The following is a 20430-nucleotide window of genomic DNA, read 5'->3' as shown; positions in this document are numbered from 1 at the left end:
AAGAAAAAAATAGTCAATTTTGGTCCCGCGGCTTATAGACCGGTGCGTCTTATAGTCCGGAATTTACGGTAATGCCATCACTCCATAGAAGCTTGCTGGTGCTCTAATAACTCAAGGCAAGCATGTATCATCACTAGGGTTCTTTTATTAGTGTTGATGAAAAGTGAGCTCAGTTCAGTGGAGTCATGTCCATATTTTGCACAAATGTTCTGCGTGACAGGGCACACCAATTAATGTGTTCTTCATTTTGGATGCCAGCCTTACAACAACACACCCGTTGTTCTAGTGGTGTACGACTCCACCTTCCCATCTCTACTCTGTCTGTGAGAGGACAGTCTGAATGATAACGTGTATATCGCGTGAAGCCATTGGAGCCGACCTCCCAGTGGTTAGAGGACCCGCGCATCCGAGACTCTGAAGGAAGAATGAGTGATGAGTCTCGCGCTAGCTAGCTGGCTGGTAGCTGGCCGCTAGCTACTTTTAGGTGATCACTCGCCTCAAACTCGATGTACTTCGGTGATATTTTAATTCCGTTTTACACAAGGTGCAAACTACGGTTCCCGACTTGCTGTGCCATTTGGGAGTTTTTTCAAGTAAAACGAGCCATTTAGAAGCGTATTGCTGTCGTTCTCTTCCATGCCTGCACAAGCAGGAGACAGGAAACCGAACGGCTTGACTACAAGTACGGGTGCGACGAAGGGACAAAATAGCGGCATGCGATTAACGCAATAAAAAAAACGCGTTATGGTGGGCCCTTAATCGCATCGCGATTAACGCGTTAACGCTGACAGCCCTAGTAATTACGCAGCGGAGATGCAGGAGAGATGCAGATTCAGCGCGCCGGCCCCGGGGATGCACTCACTCTCTCTCCCCCCTCTCTCTCTCTCACTCCCTCTCTCCCTCTCTTTCGCGTGTCAATTTCTGCCCCTATAGCGCACTGCAAGCATCAGATCTGAAATGTAGGCTAAAGCACAGAATGACAGAACATCACTATTTTGGGGAAAAGGCCACTAATTTATAGCCTATGTAGAAAGGCAGACACAAAGTTGTTATACCGTAGTTTTGAGCCCCTGTCATTCAGAGGCTGTTGCATCATCCTCCCTGTGCAGTGGGGGAGAAGAAAAGGTAGCGAGATAAAACGATATCATTCTGCCCAAACTTTCACCAATCTAATCTCATCATGACATCTAGGGATAGGCTATATTTTTCTAGCCGATGCGTTTAGAACATTCTTTTCACTTTGATCTTGCTATAGTGTAGCGTATTTACATGCTTGCTGTATTTAAACTGCAGTGAGATTTGTTTGAGGAGCATAATAATATGGAATAATATATATGGAGACAGACGGGGATGAAAGAGGGAGGGGGGGAGCTCAAAGCGCTTTGGTCGGGCTTTTCTGAGCGGACTGGATCGCTCTGTGGAATTGGAGCTTAAAAGGGAAGATTGTGATTAGTTTACTGCAGTTCTCCAATGAGCATGTTGTGAATAATTCTACGCTTAAAAGGTGTGGTTAAGTGGTTAACAGATCAGGGGCGTTGGAAGTACTTTTAGGTAGGGGGTGCTGTCACCGATTCAACATTGGGGGGGACGGCTGACGGCGCCCGCAGGGCGCCAAAAAATTTGGCCACTTTGTAGCCAGATTAGAGGAATATTAATATTAAGATTAGACTGTTGTGTCATTATTCAGTCACCTTTTCTCACTCACCTCCATGTCACCACTTGCTCCCACTGCTGTGTTGGAATCCTCATTCTCTCTCCCACCCTTTTTGGACTTTTAGCCATATTTAGAGGAATATTAAATTTTAAATTAACATTAGGATTATTCTGTTGTGATGTCATTATTCAGTGTCTTCTCCTCTTCTCTGCAGCATTACTCAATTTACCCTCAGGACTCAGGGACAGTGATAGCCTACCTGCTATTCCTCCGATATATCCAGGGCCGGATTAATAGTACCATGGGCCCCCGGTGCTATTCATTTTCTAAGCTATTCATTTAGCCTTTTAAGGTAGTCATAAAGATTATATCTTCCAGACTGAAATGTTATAACAGAAGTGGAGTATTGGCCAGAATTACATGAACATTTGGACACTTATTCAGCGGGTATTTTGCATGTTGCGTTCAGGTGCACTGTAAAAAAAAAAAAAAAAAAAAAAAAATTTTTTTTTTTTTTTTTTTTTTTTTACATCTCTTGCCACCAGGGGGTGCTGCAGCGCCCACCGCACCGTGCTTCCAACGCCGTTGTAACAGATGGGTTTAGCACCGAGGGGAAAATATGGACTGCGTTTGACCACGCCCAAAATTTGCGCTGCGCCTGGCCTTAAATGCTATTTTAAGGCCAGGGGGGAGATAGGGCCCGATATGTGGCCTCCACACAGTATTGGTTAATCAAACAAGTTCAATTTGCATTTTTTCCCTTCACCTAATGATGACAGCATTATCATACAGTTTGTAGAGAAGCACCAAGAAGGAACAGCACAGGCAGAACTAATGTTTTCAGATGGTAAACAAGATCCTTAGAGTAGAATTGTTTTTTATGTCTGTTTTTTTTTTTTAAATAAACAATATGACGCGCAAAGCAGTTGGCCACCTGGTATTTTCACATTATCTAATCTGGCCCCCATTCATAAAAGTGTGGACACCCCTGTTTTAGATCATTATTGCCAATTTGATATTTTTATTTATTTTGTTGCTTACACACTGCCTTCATTATTTTCTCTGCATCATACAGTTTTTATTTGTCTATTACACTGTATTAATGCTTAACCGTACTTCTTCCCTCCATAGTTTTTATTTATTTATGTATATTACCTTATTATCTTTTTTGTAGAATTATTTATTACCATATTACCTTCCCTGTAGCCTACTTTCTTCTGCTTTTGTACTGCACGTTGCATCTGAATTTTGCCAAATAAAGTGCTATCTTCAAGATGAAGGCATTTGCAAGTTGAGAAGAGGAACTGAAAGCAGCAACTCTCATTATTACTTTGCAGAGAAGAACTGAGCCAGACCACATGGACAACACAAAAGGAAGAGATACTAAATCAACTCTGACTATTGCAAATGAGAATATCTTACATTTGTGTTACTTTCTTCCCTTTCTTTATTTGATTAAAATCAGCTATAGCATACTCAGTGGAAAAAACTGTGAAACAAATGTGTAAAAAAACAATCCAAAATAAGCACTGAAACAGTAGCTATTTTCTGAAAACGGCACCATCAACACCATGCCACACAGATTTCCATCATCTATCTCCCTTCTGATGGTATCAGTTAGATAGAGTAGGCACGTGTCGGTGGAATAAGACTTTCTGAATCCTGATTGCAAATCATACAGTATATTATGTTCATTGACATACTCTGAAATCTGTTCATGTACTATCCTCTCCAAGATTTTAGATGTTACACTGAGTATTGGGGACACCTCGGCATTCCGAAATGTCGGCACTCCGAAATACCGGCATTCCGACAAAATTGAGATCTGTCTCGCCATTGCGAAAGAACCCTCCCCCAGACCCTAACCCTAAACCTAACCTCTCCCACCCCCCACGCCTAAGCCTAACCTCCCCCAGAACCTAACCTCTAGGCGAAACATTTTTTGGAGATAAAAAGGGCCGCCTCTCCGAAAGCATAGAAGTCAATGATCGGAATGCCGACACTTCGGAATGGCGAGCTGACCCCCTGAGTATTGATACTGGCCTATAATTACCAGGGTCAGTCGTAACACCTTTCTTATATAATGGGATGATCTTGGCATGTTTAGTGGCCTGGGGGACAATACCTTGATCTAAAGAGATGTTAACAAGATGGGTGACACAGGGGGCAATTTCATGAGCACCATCCCTTAAGAATCTGGCTGAGACGTTGTCTAAGCCTGTGGCTTTTGATGCATTCAACATGGCCAGCCTTTCTGCTATACTTTCCACGGACACCCTGGAGAAAGTACAACTATTGGCTAGAATCCCTCTGCTCAGGAAAAAAGTGGAATGCGCGCACATCCTAGTAGACAGGTGCTGGACCAAATGAGATAACTTAAGAAAAATGATAGAGGTCCGCACACTGCATAATGCTCCCGAAGTGGATTTATTAAAAGCACAACATTTCGGACGTCACGTCCTTCATCAAGGTGCAATACAAAACAGGTGTGGGGGAGTGGTATAAATACCTGGGGAAATGGGAGTGTCCCAATTGATTAAAAGATACACAGGATGCACACTAGGGGCCCTATTGACCAGAGTAGACAATCAAAAAAACTTGGTTGTCCTAGAAAAAAACATTAGGCCTACAGGCCTGTATAACAAGGAACAGAGAAAACAAACAGTGTCATACAGGCAAGGCTCAGCAGTGACAATGTGTCTAATGTAGGCATATATAGCTCTTTAAACATCATACATTTAGCATATCATGTGTATATCATAGCCTACACACTACACATGTTCAGTATTTCTTATATATGGTAATGAGGAAAACCTGAGCTTGGAAAGATATCAACAATGAGTATACAGAAAGAATAGCCTACAGGAACGGTTTGACATCAAACTCTTCATTTAAGCCTGCTGGCGACATGGTGTTAAGAGTGTGAATATAATATGTCTCACGCTGTAATAGCAGGCGCTTATGATCGCCACCTCTCGGGGGTTTGTTAACTTTTTCAATTCCCGTATACTGGAGGAAACAGAGGTTGTGGCCAGCCTTTTTGAAGTTCAAAAAGGCTGGCCACAACCTCTGTTTCCTGCACTGGTGAATGGTGGTTTCCCTGAATTATAAAGAGATCCAAAATCTGACTGAAAACAAAGTTGGCATTTTCCCAATTACTCTGTTTGTATTGATTAACTGATATTATTGTTTTTTTCCCCCTCTCGGATGAGCCAATGAACCTATATACCTAAAAGTTAAATGGCTGGTGTTTTTAAATACATTTCTTATTGTCAACAAATCCTATGAAAATACCACACTATTTTCATGGAAATACAGAAATAGTTGTTTGAAGTTGATTTCTATGGCTACTGGTTTTATTGGGCAGCATCAGCTTCATGGATGAAACTTGTTAGCTAAACAAATTAATTGCTGAATGTCCTAGGATTTATTGTAAACACCAGCCTTATTCTTTATGATTCTGTGACAAACATTCTGTGGAAAAAACAACATCCAAGGATGTAGCACTCTCCAACTTGGAAAAGGACAAGGACCGTGCCTCAATTTCACAAATTTATTTTGGCCATTTAATTCTCGGAAACTGCACGTCCAACTCCTCTACTGGAAAATTCTGTGAACACTCCTTTTATATCTGCATGATGGAAGTTGTTTATTATTTAATTCCTTTGGAAAAAATAATGCAATGGAGGTTTTAGAGCATTATTGCCAACTTGATATTTTGATTTATTGTATTGCTTATACAGACTGCCTTCATTATTTTCTCTGCATCATACAGTCTATTACACTGTATTAATGCCCCTTCTTAGTTTTTATTTATTTAGGTATATTGTCATATATATTTTTGTACAATTTCTTTTATTACCTTATTACCTTCCCTGTAGCCTACTTTCTTCTGCTTTTGTACTGCACGTTGCTGCTGCGACATTTGAATTTCACCTAATAAAGTGCAATCTTGATCTCTCTTCAAGTTGAAGGCATTTACAAGTTAAAAAGAGGAACTGAAAGATCATCCAGCACATGACAAAGGATAAAACCAATTTAGTCACACACCAGGAACAAACCCCCTCTTGCCCCCCCCCCCCCCCCCCCCCTTTATATATATATATAGGCCTATATTGGAATAGATGTTATTTGGGACTCTGAGGGGGGAATTTACTTACTTTACAAAGGATGCTAAAAGGCAATGACAGTGTGCAAATGCAATGAATTATTAGTCAATTCGTCTTGACACAGTAAGTAAGAAACTTTATTTTCATTATCAACATTCATAATGCCTCTTATTTATTACTTCAATGCAAAAGCTCAGTTGATATTTAAGGTTTGGACCTCTTGTCATGCCAATGTCATGTCAGGTGCAGTCAAATATGGGCTCAGTTGTCACTCACATACAAAATCAATTCAATTCAATTCAATTGTTTTCCCTCAGGAACTTCATTTGTGCAGTGTAAATAGGACAATCACAAGGCAATCAACATAATATAATCTTTACATTGATAATATGATTGCCTTGTGATCTATTAAATAGATAAAAAAATACAGTTACACTTGAACAAGGCTGTCATTTAGCACTCTCAAAAATTTCTTAATTTGTGTGTCTGTTATTTGATATTGTGGTTGATGTTTTGTACTTGTTTGTTTTATTGGATCCCCAGGATTGGATCCCACCTGTTTGGACAAAGAAACTGCCTACAGGAATTCACCTACTTATTTGTTGATTTACTGATATTATTGTTTTTTCCCCCCTCTCGGATGAGCCTTATTCCAACTTATTCCAATAGTTTCTCTCTTGTGGTCTTCTAGATACAACAAGGGCTCTGAAATGAAGCAAAAAACAACAACAATGGGGTCAAGAGAAGTTAGATGTTTTCAACTAAGCTTACTGTTCAGCATTCTTAATTTCATCAGTTTTGCTATTCCTGTCACAGGATATTCACTGAAGAATTGCCGAATCAGTTACAATTTCAATGCCATATGTTCAAAAAGTAACCTCAAAGCTGTTCCACAGGACATTCCGTCAAGAGTGACAAGTTTAGATTTGTCTACAAACAAAATTTCAAATATAGGTGAATCAGATTTCAAAGATCTATCAAATCTGACAACTTTAAACCTGAAATGCAACGTAATTTCTAAGATAGATAAAGGTGCTTTCATTAATCTGAATTCCTTAGAGTCCTTAAATCTAAATAATAATAAACTTGTTCAACTGCAAGATAATCTGTTTCATGGTTTAAGCAACCTCACAGAACTAAGACTAACTAGGAATCACATCAGAACTGTAGCTTCCTCTTCTTTTCAGGCTCTGACCAACTTAACGTTTTTGGACATATCTATGAACAACCTACAATGTTTAACACGAGTTCAGGCTATTATACAGCACTTGCCACGTCTACAATACCTGTTCATTAAACAGAACCGTTTATCCACGTTTAAGTCATGGGAACTATCAAACAAGTCAACAGAACTAATTTCACTTGATTTATCTCAAAATCCCTTCGATGTCTTCAGGCTCACTGCAGATATTTTTCCAAACCTTACCTATTTAAACATTGGCGACACCGGGAAGAAGCATTCTATGATCTGGGATGTACAGAACAGGACTTTTCTTAGAAGAGTGTCCAAGCTTGATATTAGTGGGATTCACCTGTCTTTTGATGGAATAAAAACATTGCTAGGGAGCGTCTACTCCTCACTGACTTTTCTGAGGATGAAAGCTATGAAAGGTAACATTGGAGCGCTAATCAACATTTCCTGCAAAATGCCATCACTGTCCAGACTGGAACTCCAACAAAAACCCCTCAAGGTTGTCACTTCAACTTTGTTGCAGCTGTGCGTTAATGTGACTGAGGTAGACCTAGCAAACAATGATATACAAACTCTGTCTGACAACTGCTTCAGTTCTCTTCAAGGGCTAAGGACTTTGAATCTGAAATACAACAGACTTGCATCTGTTCCATGTGCCACAAGTAATCAACCAACTCTTGAAGAATTGGATCTCAGCTTTAATAACATCAGTGCACTTGGTTGCAATGATTTTGCCAATTTAACAAGCCTCAAAAAGCTCAGACTTCAAGGAAATTCTATCTCCACTCTAAAAGATTGTGTTTTCAAGGATTTAAACAAACTGCAATCCTTAAAACTACAGATCAACGGTATCTCCAACTTGAATGGTGCTTTCAAAAAGTACCTGCCTAATCTTAAATTCCTATATTTACATACAAATCAACTAACTACGATCACACAGAGGGAATTTGCAGGCTTACAATCACTCCAGAGTTTGTCATTACATCATAATCAAATAAAAAAACTTAAAAACAGGGCTTTTATTGGATTGACCAATCTTCTGAATATATCGCTAGAGCATAATAAACTTGAACATGAAGAAATAAACGCTGATGTTTTCAGTGACTTAAAAAATTTAACAGAATTGAATTTGATGAACAATAACATTAAATATGACACAGATGCCAAAATGCCTCATCCACCATTTGCTCAGCTGACTCGCCTGAAGATATTGCTTATTAAGAGTCAAAAACACAGACTTAAGTCTCATCTACCTCGTAACTTTCTACAAGGTTTGACAAGTTTATTGTTATTCAATGCCAGGAATATTCAGATTACATCCTTGCACCTGCACACATTTAATTACACCCCTCAGCTTAATGAACTTGACTTGAGCTCAAATACCCTTACAGATGTCTCTGCAGATTTGTTTTCCCCAATTCCAAATCTTGAAATACTCTACATGTCTTCAACAAACCTCCGGTCTCTAGATTTCTTTCTGCGTGCCAACTTGACCAAACTTCAGTTCTTGCAGGTGAGAAGGAATGCATTTTCAGTGATCAATGAGAGAGAAATGCAGTCTCTGCCGGCTCTTGAATACCTCGACATGGAAAACAACAGTTTCACCTGTAACTGTGACAATGCCTGGTTCCTAAAGTGGGTGGAAAACAACAACCAAACACAAGTTTTTGATGCCTATAACTTTGAGTGTAACTATCCCTCCGGCCTAAAAGGTACAAGACTGTTGGACGTTGATGTCCACTCCTGTTCCTTAGATACTGGCCTCATCTGCTATATCTCCACCACATGCATGGTTCTCCTGTTTCTGGTGGTGTCCTTGACCTATCATTTTCTGAGATGGCAGCTGGTCTACGCCTACTACCTCCTCCTGGCTTTCCTCTTTGACTCAAAGAAGAAGAATCAGCAAGCTCCGAACCAGTATGATGCCTTTGTCTCCTACAATGTCCACGATGAGCCCTGGGTCTTCAGAGAGCTGCTGCCAAAGCTGGAGGGAGAACAGGGCTGGAGACTGTGTCTGCACCATCGAGACTTCCAGCCAGGTAAGATCAGCTTTACAACCTGAATGGGTTGTGATTGGCTACAGTATCTTGGCTTTTTGTATTGTATTTGAAAAAAGATGATGAGAGAAGGAAAGAGCGCGCACCCTTCTATTTTCCAGCACAACTTTAATGGACAGTATGTGCACAAAAACTCTCGTCGGGTTAAACTAAGAGTGTGCACATGACAAGTGTTTACACAGTATGCTTGAAATGTGGAATTTCTGCCTGAAGTTGTTTGGGATAGAACTGAAAAACCAAATAGTCCAGGTATACAATTTGCACTCAAGATGTATCCAATCATCCAAACATGTCCTTAGTGCTCAGATACATATTTGGCCTGGGCTTTCCTGAGTGCTATATTATAGCCTATGGGAAAATGCAGCAATTTCATTGGGCACACTGGAGATGCAAAGCCAGATGTAAATCTCATGATGCAAATTGACCATAATATTGAAACAATCTGGATGCAAGATTGGTGTAGTTTCACCATTACTCCAGATGGTGTCACCGTAATACTATGTACTCTACTGTAGTTTATTCTCAAGGACATACAGTAGACATATCTGCACTCTCCACATAAAAAAATCCCTGCAGTGGTTCCCAAATTTAGGGTCGCGACTAAGTGGGGTCGCCTGGAATTCAAATAGGGTCACCTGAATTTATTTATTTATTTATTTATTTATTTTACACCACACACAATTTAATTTTACTGAAGATGATTAGGGTCACTTGTGTTTGTTTTGTTTTGTTTTTGATTTTGTTTTTTTTAGTTTAAAGTGATAATCTCTAAGATTTCAGTTTTGTTCTCTTGGGTGACACCTGTGGCAGTGGGTGGTAATTGCAGGTGAGATCCAAACAGTGTAATGTCACATAATGTCACTATACTGCAAATGCTTCCATCAATGGACCATAGCTCAATCAACATTGTGAGTGTCTCTTTTTTTTCAGATGAAAATCTTTTAGATTATAACTAAATCAGGATTCTGAGAATGAAGTCAGAATTCTGAGATTAAAGTCAGAATTCTGCGGGGCAAAAGAAGAAGAATATTATGGTCTACCGGAATTTGAAATGTATCGCATCCCTAGATTTTTGTGACATCAAAATAGGGTCACAAGCCAAAAAAGTTTGGGAACCCCTGACTTAAAGCACATATTTTTAAATCTGCTTTTAATCTCTAATTCTTATTTAGGCACTTCGTCTTTAATTGTATGTGTCATAATTAATATTTTAAATGTTTACATTTGGATGTTAAATGTTCTTTGTCTTATTCATAGATATTTCCGTTTTCCTTATCTAATTTATTAGGGATATGTAAAGCACCTTTGAGTACTGTATTATGTTTTACTATTGACCCTTTGCTTGTCTCTCTCTGCTCTTCAGGAAAACCCATCATAGACAACATCACAGATGCCATCTACGGGAGCAGAAAGACCATCTGTGTGATCAGCCACCGATACCTTGAGAGTGAATGGTGCTCCAGAGAGATCCAGGTGGCCAGGTATGTCTCTGTCTCTGAGCTAGAGCAGGTCAACATGTCACCACACAGTCTGCATGAAGTGTGTATTCATATCAGTACGGTACATTGAATCTTTCACTGGATACGCAGTAGCCTACGCTAAGTACGCTTACATATCAGCCCTACTCCAGGTAACTCCTAATGGGTTAAGCTGTTATGATGCACGTTTATACAATACCTTGATGCTGAGTATTGTTGCCATCAATAAACCAGTTGACAGAGATCGATCTACCTGTGGTGTATCTCCCACAGATTAATAAATACGTTGTCGAGAATAAAAATGTGACAAGAGAAAATTAGTGATTGCAGCTTTCTCTTAAGAATAGGATGAATAACACAATGAAAAAAATTAACCAAACAATTTCCTTTGTTTCCATACTTGAGTATTCAGGTAATTCTCTGCATGTAAACAGTAACTGGAGATAACTGGTGTTGCCCTCTGCCTCTCTTATCTCTGTCCAGCTTCCGTCTGTTTGATGAGAAGAAGGATGTGTTGATCCTGGTGTTTCTGGAGGAGATCTCCAGCTGGCAGCTGTCTCCATACTACCGCATGAGGAAACTGCTGAAGAGACGCACCTACCTGAGCTGGCCCCGAACCCAGCAGCACACTGGCCTCTTCTGGGAGAAACTTCGCCGCGCTCTGGAGACCACAGAGCATCTTGCTGGGGACCACCTCCTCCTCACAAATCAAGCTTGATTTTCCATTTTGTTTAACAGACTATAGAGTAGCTGTTGGAAGACTCAATTATGTCTGTTGGCTTGAATGGGTTGTGATTGACAGAAGGCAGGCTTCTTATGCACAGAGAATGTTACAATTAGTGCTGTATTGGTTGAAAGTTTTGGTGAGGAAAACATAGTATTCAGATACAGAATGAGCTGAAAGTGATTTATTTTGTTTACAGGGTCTTGCAGTGTTCTCGACATAATATTATGAAATGGTGAACAGAACTTCTTTCTATGTAAAAATGTATAGTCTGATATTTGTGTCATGCAACTTTGCAAAACGTGATTGCCAGCCTCTTGTTTATGATACCTTTAAACAAATTAGAAGTCTCCAGAGTTGTTTTGTATGCTGTTTGGAATTGAATGGAAGTGAATGAGACTTGAACGGACTATGAATAAAATGAGATTGTGTTTTAACTTGACTCGCTGCTGCATCTCTTCTGTAGGTGTATATATGCACCTAGAGTACTGGGCTGTAATCAAGTTCAGCAAATAGGAAGATGGTAGGAGTTTCCCTTCCCAACTCTGACCTCTGTTGACTGTTGGTGTTAAAGTGTTGACTTGGTGATCTGGTTGTTTGTTTCTTCCCCAAACTGAAGGAGGCTACTGAACTAAGTCAGCATGTAGCAGGTTGAATGTGAAAATTGCTGACTGGTTAAAAATGAGACACTTCTGCAATCTTTAATGGTTAGGAGAGTGCGGGGTGAGTTACTTGAGGTGTCTTTAAAGTGAGGGCATGAAGATAGATAGATAGATAGATAGATAGATAGATAGATAGATAGATAGATAGATAGATAGATAGATAGATAGATAGAATAATCACTTCGGATCTAAAATAAACCATTTACAAAAAGAATCAAATAAATAAATGAAGCAGTCATTTGTCTCAACTTGCCCCTGATGAGGGGTAAGTATGGAGAGGGTAAGTTGAGCCAAATGGTGGTCAATTATGCCATTGATTATGTCGAAGTAAAACATTTTCACCTCATAATGCTATATCAAAGCAAGACCAAATGACTACTTAAACGTTTTGTGATAACACTTTATAATGTTCAATCATGAGTAGTTAATGATGAACTGATCATTTACAAAATATTAATATACATTTGTAGATGATTAATAAGTGCTATGTTAACATATCACAAATATGTTGTAAGTCATCTATTAACTTTTAGTAAATGAAGCGTTCCTTGCCTGTTACATGTATAAATGTGTAAATAATTTACAATTCATTTACAAGGCTTTGTGCATCCCCTAATCTAAAGTGTAAACAATTCATCAGATATGTGTGACATACAAGGGGGTAGCTCCGTTTGTGGAAATTGAAGCCAATGCGGAAGTGTGTTAAACCTGCATTAGTTCGAATGGCAGGCAGGGGGCAACCCATTGGTTTGTGGCCTCAAGTATGGCATTTTCGCCATTGCCATCTTGGTTCTTGCGCAGCCAGGGTGATGGGGGAAGGTGGTGCTGTGTTCCTCTTTTAGTTTTGTTTCTCACACATCTTCTAATGGGTAAGTGAGACTTCTCAGAAATCTATCAGCTATCAGAGTGTAGCCAATGAGATATCATGCTTTTTATTTCGCTCAAAAACTTCTTACAACTTATGTTCTCACATGGTGGATCTCCATTGCTCCTATTTAGAAGAAATAATTCATTGATTGCTAATTAAAACAATATTGAGATATTTCATATTTCTCCTGAGACAAAGAGAAGGTTAAGCAACAGATCTTTCCATACTCATTCATTCCAACAGAGCATTTCATTCTTAGAAATGTGCTTTTAACTGTATTAGTATTGTTGTCAGCGTAGCTACTAGCTCTGCTTTTTGACAAAAAAGTTCTTGCTGTTTTACAAAAACAACACTCCTGTGAACCCCTTTCACTTCCTCATTTCGGTCCACATGACCGAGGATAAAAAACACTGACCGATGTACACAGAACACTCATTAGGCATAACTTAACTACACTGTAGAAACAAAAACTCCCCTCAAAAACAGCCTATATGGAAAAAATATATGATTCTGTTATTTGGAACTGTGAGAGGAATAGTTTACTTTACAAAATAAGTTATTTAAAATGCAATGCAGTGTGGAAATGTGATTATTAGTCAACCCATCTTTGTGTGAAACCGTAAGTATAAGAAACTTATTTACTTTCATTATCAACATGGATTCATATTGCCTCTTATTTACTACTTGCAATAAGGTTCTGACAACTTATCATGTAAAGGTTACTGAACCCTAAATTCAAACATGGACATCAATCAAAGATGGGCTCAGTTGTCAGTAACAATGTGAAAAATCAATTCAACATACTTTGTTTTCCCCTGGGGATGTTCATTTGTGCAGTGAACAGAGAAGACAATTAGGACAATCACAAGGCAATCATAGCAGAGTCCTCTTTCATGTCAACGCTATCTCCCAGTATACTTTCATCAATGTATATGGGGTTGTCCTTGATCAGGGGCAGCTGATGTGGATTACTCTTAAAGACACATCACATCACCTGTGGTGAGAGCACAGACTGATTAGCCAGAGGCTGTGTAAGTATCACACATGCAGGCCTCTTTTTGTTTCCTTGATTTCAATGGCAAGCCGTGTGTCTTGGCATTGAGTTGCATGTTAGCATAGTGTGTAGCTACATGTGGTTGACATGTCCGCTTTGTGAGAAGAGCTGGTCCCACCACGGCCCCTCTCTGGATCGCTAGGTGTCTCTGCACAAGCTGGCAAAAGCATGGTAGTGTGAGGTATTGGCGTTGGCTGTGATCCCTTGCTAACCAATTTGGTTCGTTGTTGAACAAAACAATGAACGGACAGCAAAAAGCCACTTTCGCTTGTTTCCGGGTAGCATGTGTGTGGATGTATGGGGTATGATTCATGTCAAAAGTATGAGGAGGATTCATGCTACTAAGTGCATTTTCCCCCTGAATGGCAAAAAGCATTCACATATTACGCGCTGTGTATATTTGTCTGTAGGCTAGCCCCTGGTTGCACTGACATGCGCCACCAGTCCATTTGGCTTACGCATGTTGAATATATGATTCACAGAGCATTCATGTATGTTTGTTGGAAGGATGCAGAGGAGATGGCAAGCCCTGTATGCATCAGTTGTAAATCTGACCACATTACTCAGTATTAAATCTACCAACATTGCACAAAGTAGGGAGTTCACTTCCTGTGTCTCTGTCAAAATAAAAGCCTACTCAATATAGCACTTCCTCCGCATCTCTCCTTAACATACGAGTTTGCTGAGAGTTTACAGGTGGATAAGGATGCAGTGGAGTGTGGACCAGGGCTCAGGGCTGGACCATGCACACATAGCCTGCAAGGACCCGGCCTCCTGCATGAATTGTTATCCTGCCAGCTGGAGTGAGGGAGTCTAAGGGCTCTAGCAATTCCTCACAAACTTTCAGCCACTCTCGATAATTCAATCCCCCACCCCCCGGGTTGTTATTTTTTGTTCTTGCTCAAATCGAAAGTTTTATGGTCACTCACGATTCAGTAGGTCACAGGTTGGCTTGGTTCCAGCCTTAAAACTCATTATATAAAGATTTTTCGAAACGTCTATGGAGAAAATGACTGGGGAACTTCCGGGACGGGAAAGGTCACGAAAGGTCATGTGACTTTTGAGCTCTATATGTCTCTACAGATTGTATCTGAATGTGGCCTAAGTGGTGGAACTGGTAGCGCCATGGCCTCCCTTTGGATGGTCGTTTGCCGTGCCTGCTTCACACCACTCCAGATAGTGTGATGAGTTTTGGTGCCACTAATGACGTGTCTGCGTGCAGGTGGCTTATGACCTTCACATGCATGCAGCCTGGCTCACCACACACCAACTTCACCTCAGTACCTGTTACACATCACTCCGGGCAGTGTAATGTGTGTTCAGTGTGGGCCGTGAACAGTACATCAGTACCTGTTACACATCACTCCGGGCAGTGTAATGTGTGTTCAGTGTGGGCCGTGAACAGTACATCAGTACCTGTTACACATCACACCGGGCAGTGTAATGTGTGTTCAGTGTGGGCCGTGAACAGTACATCACCTGTTACACATCACTCCGGGCAGTGTAATGTGTGTTCAGTGTGGGCCGTGAACAGTACATCAGTACCTGTTACACATCACTCCGGGCAGTGTAATGTGTGTTCAGTGTGGGCCGTGAACAGTACATCAGTACCTGTTACACATCACTCCGGGCAGTGTAATGTGTGTTCAGTGTAGGCCGTGAACAGTACATCAGTACCTGTTACACATCACTCCGGGCAGTGTAATGTGTGTTCAGTGTGGGCCGTGAACAGTACATCAGTACCTGTTACACATCACTCCGGGCAGTGTAATGTGTGTTCAGTGTGGGCCATGAACAGTACATCAGTACCTGTTACACATCACACCGGGCAGTGTAATGTGTGTTCAGTGTGGGCCGTGAACAGTACATCACCTGTTACACATCACTCCGGGCAGTGTAATGTGTGTTCAGTGTGGGCCGTGAACAGTACATCAGTACCTGTTACACATCACTCCGGGCAGTGTAATGTGTGTTCAGTGTAGGCCGTGAACAGTGTGCCTCGACAGCCCCACAGGCTGAGCCACTGCAGCTGGCTTTGGTGCCTAAAGGTGACCCAAGGGTCTGTTTGGAGGCCAACTGGTGTGGTAGAGCTAGACATGACAAGCCCTCCACTCAGCCCTGGCATTGCTCATAACGCGGCCCCCCTTGTCGCCTCCCAGGACAACACCTGTCCTTGCAGAGCAAGGGGTTCTGGCTGCACTCTCATGGCAGAGCGGTCGTCAGGCGGAGTTTTATCTCAGTACTTCCACATTCCCAGAGAAGATGGCAGACCAATTGTGGCAGAAACACTTTCCAGAACTTTTGGAAGACAAGCCACCCTTACGCTTCGCTTTTCCCAGTTCCGATGGGGAGGCGCCTCCACCTCCTGGGGCTGAGGGCTTCCATGGTGTACATTGTTCTCCTGGCTCTTCTGAGCATGCACCCAGTGCTCAATTTACTTCAGCGCATGAGGACTGTTGCTGCTTATTGCCTGCTCTCTACCCTAAAGTCTAGTCCGAGGCCCAGCTAGGCCAGTCAGTCTATTGAACTGTGCCCTTTCCGCCCTGCTCAGGATGGTGAAGCAGGGCTGAGTGACACTTTGGTGGTCCATCAGGGCCCTGACAGTGAGTGCATCTCCATCAGACATGTGCCTGCAGGGCGACAGACTCTGTCCATTACAGACTGGGCTCTCTCATTGGGTTGTGGATACAACAGGCATAGGTGATGTCAGAGCGGGAACTCTTTCCCTAACTCATGGAAGACAAGCTGCCCTTAGGCCTTGCTTGTCACAGTTTCATTTTGAGGCCAGGGTGACCTGGAGATTGTGCCTAAGCGCTGCCTCCTGAGCCTTGGATTTTGCCCGCAGATAAATCTGCAAACACACAGGCTGCGCCTGGCTCTCCGTCGGTGGGAGAAGCCAGCTACTTGACACAGAGCAATGCCATCGTTTTGGTTAAAGGAATCGTGAGCTCCATGCCTCTTCAGTGAATAGGACTGCTGCCGCTTATTGTCTCTCCAGCTAAGAGCCGCTCCTAAATAGTTCCAATCCAGGCTATAGAGAGCTGCGTGATACTTATAGCCTCAGGCTAATCAGTGGTAGCGTCACCACAGGTGATGTGATGTGATGTGTCTTAAAGAGTAATCCATGTCAGCTGCTCCTGATCAGGGACAATCCTGTACCTACTTCACATTGAAAATGTAATGAACCTGGGTTACAACATAACTAACCATTATCAATCTAATGGATAATCATAATAATCATATAATCATAATCATAATAGATAATCATCTGCCATAATAAGGAAAAAGATACTATTGCACTCAAGTAACTTGAGAGAGGCTATCATTCATGTTAGCAGTCTCAAATGTTCTTATTGTAATTTGTCTCTTATTTGTTATTGTTGTTTATTTTATAGGCTCCTTGTTTGCTTTATTGGAAACCCAGGATTGGATCCCTCAGTTGTATTCACCAGTTGGGACAAAGAAAGGACCTACACCTCCTTGTTTGTGGATATCACTTGATCTTCTGTACCTAATGCGGGAAAGACAATGGGCCCTGAAATGAAGCAAGAAAAATCAATCCCATCGAGAGAAGCTAGACGTTTACAACTAAGCTTTCTTTTCTGCCTCTTGAGCAGTTTTGCTATTCCAGTCACAGCATATTCACTGAAGAATTGCCGAATCAATTACTATTTCAATGCCATATGTTCAAAAAGTAACCTCAAAGCTGTTCCACAGCACATTCCATCAAGAGTGAGAAGTTTAGACTTGTCTGGAAACAAAATTTCAAAGATAAGAGAATCAGATTTCAAAGATCTTCCAAATTTGACTAATTTAAACCTGAAATGCAACAACATTTCTAAGATAGATAAAGGTGCTTTCACTAATCTGAATTCCTTAGAGTCCTTAAATCTAGATAATAATAAACTTGTTCAACTGCAAGATTATCTGTTTCATGGTTTAAGCAACCTCACAGAGCTAAGACTGGCTACTAACGACATCAGAACTATAGCTTCCTCTTCTTTTCAGGCTCTGACCAACTTAAAGTTTTTGGACATATCTATGAACAACCTACAATGTTTAACACGAGTTCAGGCTATTATACAGCACTTGCCACGTCTACAATACCTGTCCATTAAACAGAACCGTTTATCCACGTTTAAGTCATGGGAACTATCAAACAAGTCAACAGAACTCGTTTCACTTGATTTATCTCAAAATCCCTTCGATGTCTTCAGGCTCACTGCAGATATTTTTCCGAACCTTACCTATTTGAACATTGGCGACACCGGGAAGACGCATTCCATGATCTGGGATGTACAGAACAGGACTTTTCTTAGAAGAGTGTCCAAGCTTGATATTAGTGGGATTCACCTGTCTTTTGATGGAATAAAAACATTGCTAGGGAGCGTCTACTCCTCACTGACTTTTCTGAGGATGAAAGCTATGAAAGGTAACATTGGAGCGCTAATCAACATTTCCTGCAAAATGCCATCACTGTCCAGACTGGAATTTCAACAAAAACCCCTCAAGGTTGTCACTTCAACTTTGTTGCAGCTGTGCGTTAATGTGACTGAGGTAGACCTAGCAAACAATGATATACAAACTCTGTCTGACAACTGCTTCAGTTCTCTTCAAGGGCTAAGGACTTTGAATCTGAAATACAACAACCTTTCATCTGTTCCAGTAGGCGCCATAAGAAATCTACCAACTCTTGCAGAATTGAATCTCAGCTCTAATAAAATAAACACACTTGGCTACCAAGATTTTGCCAAATTACCAAGCCTCAGAATGCTCAATCTTCAGAACAATTTGATTTCAACTCTAAATCCCTATGTTTTTAAGGGTTTAAACAACCTGCAGTCCTTAAATCTACAGACCAACATTATCACCAACTTGAATCATGCTTTCAATAGGGCTAAGCACCTGCCAAATCTTAAATTCCTGTATTTAAATGGAAATAAACTAACTACCATAAACAAATTAGAATTTCTAGGATTACATTCACTCCAGAGTTTGTCATTATGCCAAAATCAAATCAAAAACCTTGAAAATGGGACTTTTATTGGATTGAGCAATCTTGTGAATATATCACTAGAGTCTAATATACTTGAAGAAATAAATACAGGTGTTTTCATTGACTTGAGAAATTTAAGAAGCTTGAAATTGAGCTCAAATACCCTTACAGATGTCTCTGCAGATTTGTTTGCCCTAATTCCAAATCTTGAACAACTCTACATGTCTACAACAAACCTCCGGTCTCTAGATTTCTTTCTGCGTGCCAACCTGACCAAACTTCAGTTCTTGGAGGTGAGGAAGAATGCATTTTCAGTGATCACTGAGAGAGAAATGCAGTCTCTGCCGGCTCTTGAATACCTGGACATGGAAGGCAACAGTTTCACCTGTAACTGTGACAATGCCTGGTTCCTAAAGTGGGTGGAAAACAACAACCAAACACAAGTTTTTGATGCCTATAACTTTGAGTGTAACTATCCCTCCGGCCTAAAAGGTACAAGACTGTTGGACGTTGATGTCCACTCCTGTTTCTTAGATGTTGGCCTCATCTGCTATATCTCCACCACATGCATGGTTCTCCTGTTTCTGGTGGTGTCCTTGACCTATCATTTTCTGAGATGGCAGCTGGTCTACACCTACTACCTCCTCCTGGCTTTCCTCTTTGACTCAAAGAAGAAGAATCAGCAAGCTCCGAACCAGTATGATGCCTTTGTCTCCTACAATGTCCACGATGAGCCCTGGGTCTTCAGAGAGCTGCTGCCAAAGCTGGAGGGAGAACAGGGCTGGAGACTGTGTCTGCACCATCGAGACTTCCAGCCAGGTAAGATCAGCTTTACACCTGGCATTAACATGTATCTTAGGTCTTTAGATTGTATTTGGAAAAAGCTGATAAGAAAAGGAAAGAGTTTGAAAATGTCTTTGCTACAGCACAACTTTAACAGTATGAGCACAAAGACTCTTGGTCAGGTCATGAAGAAAACGTAGATGTTCTTCCTCAAGTTTTTGGGATAGGACTGAAAACCAAATAACCCTGGTAGAATCATTCTGCACTCAAGATGTACTCAACATCCAAACACTTTTGGGGAGTTTCGCTCATTTGCCATATCCCCCCCCCCCCATACAAGATAAACAATGTTTTTACCATCACTCTCCGGGCAGTATACAGTAAGTTACAGTCATCAAGTTAGTTAGTATCACCATAGAATGGAGGCAAATGGTACAGTCATTCAAAATCACCAATAACACACATCTAACAGCGCCAAAAAGCTCTTTTGTGCTTCGGGTACTCACCACGTCATGAAATATTAATCCAAAATGCGGAGAAATTATCTTTTTTTAAGGTAAATAGATAGCCGGAATTACTTTCTAAACATGGCCGCCATGGCATGCACGACATACAGCGGAAACGCTGTTTACAGGCAAACAAGGAAGTAACTTGTGTAGGGATTTGCTCCAAAAATGACGTTTCATTTCATGACGTATTTCATCGCGTGGTGAGTACCCGAAGCACAAAGAGCTTTTTGGTGCTGTTAGATGTGTGTTTTTGGTGATTTTGAACGACTGTACCATTTGCCTCCATTCTATGGCGATACCAACTAACTTGACGACTGTTACTGCGCGGAGAGTGACGGTAAACA

The 20430-nt window shown here is 41.0% G+C and overlaps 3 protein-coding genes across 3 annotated transcripts in view; all 3 read left to right on the top strand.

The window, feature by feature from the left end:
- The first annotated feature begins 5791 nt into the window (after positions 1–5791).
- Positions 5792–11614, top strand: LOC310772508 (uncharacterized protein). Its single transcript, XM_083632336.1, has 4 exons — positions 5792–5886; positions 6307–8994; positions 10376–10493; positions 10974–11614. The coding sequence occupies exons 2-4, from the start codon at positions 6474–6476 to the stop codon at positions 11206–11208; spliced, it is 2874 nt and encodes a 957-aa protein (XP_083488462.1). The 5' UTR covers positions 5792–5886; positions 6307–6473; the 3' UTR covers positions 11209–11614.
- A 5712-nt stretch (positions 11615–17326) lies between these two features.
- LOC310771188 (uncharacterized protein) lies at positions 17327–18476 on the top strand (the record flags this gene model as incomplete). The annotated part of the gene is made up of 2 exons (XM_083631887.1): positions 17327–18310; positions 18468–18476. 2 exons carry the CDS (start codon positions 17327–17329, stop codon positions 18474–18476), a joined length of 993 nt encoding a protein of 330 aa, XP_083488013.1.
- A 504-nt stretch (positions 18477–18980) lies between these two features.
- LOC310771178 (toll-like receptor 13) overlaps positions 18981–20430 on the top strand; it is a gene marked incomplete at its 3' end in the record, with an annotated part of 36493 nt that continues 35043 nt past the window's right edge. The window contains exon 1 of the mRNA XM_083631886.1: positions 18981–19613. Coding sequence (XP_083488012.1) covers positions 19016–19613 — 598 coding nt within the window. The 5' untranslated portion in view covers positions 18981–19015. The remainder of the gene's footprint in view (positions 19614–20430) is intronic.

This window comes from Poromitra crassiceps (assembly GCF_964638095.1).
Source record: "Poromitra crassiceps genome assembly, chromosome: 2".
In the NCBI taxonomy this organism is placed as follows: Eukaryota; Metazoa; Chordata; class Actinopteri; order Beryciformes; family Melamphaidae; genus Poromitra; species Poromitra crassiceps.
This window is presented reverse-complemented; position numbering and strand designations above follow the sequence as displayed.

Excerpts from the sequence above, each read along its gene's own strand:
- LOC310772508 (XM_083632336.1), top strand. The coding sequence starts at position 6,474 with ATGAAGCAAAAAACAACAACAATGGGGTCAAGAGAAGTTAGATGTTTT. Across the intron at positions 8,995-10,375 it reads CCATCGAGACTTCCAGCCAG|GAAAACCCATCATAGACAAC; the intron begins GTAAGATCAGCT and ends TCTGCTCTTCAG. Across the intron at positions 10,494-10,973 it reads AGAGAGATCCAGGTGGCCAG|CTTCCGTCTGTTTGATGAGA; the intron begins GTATGTCTCTGT and ends ATCTCTGTCCAG.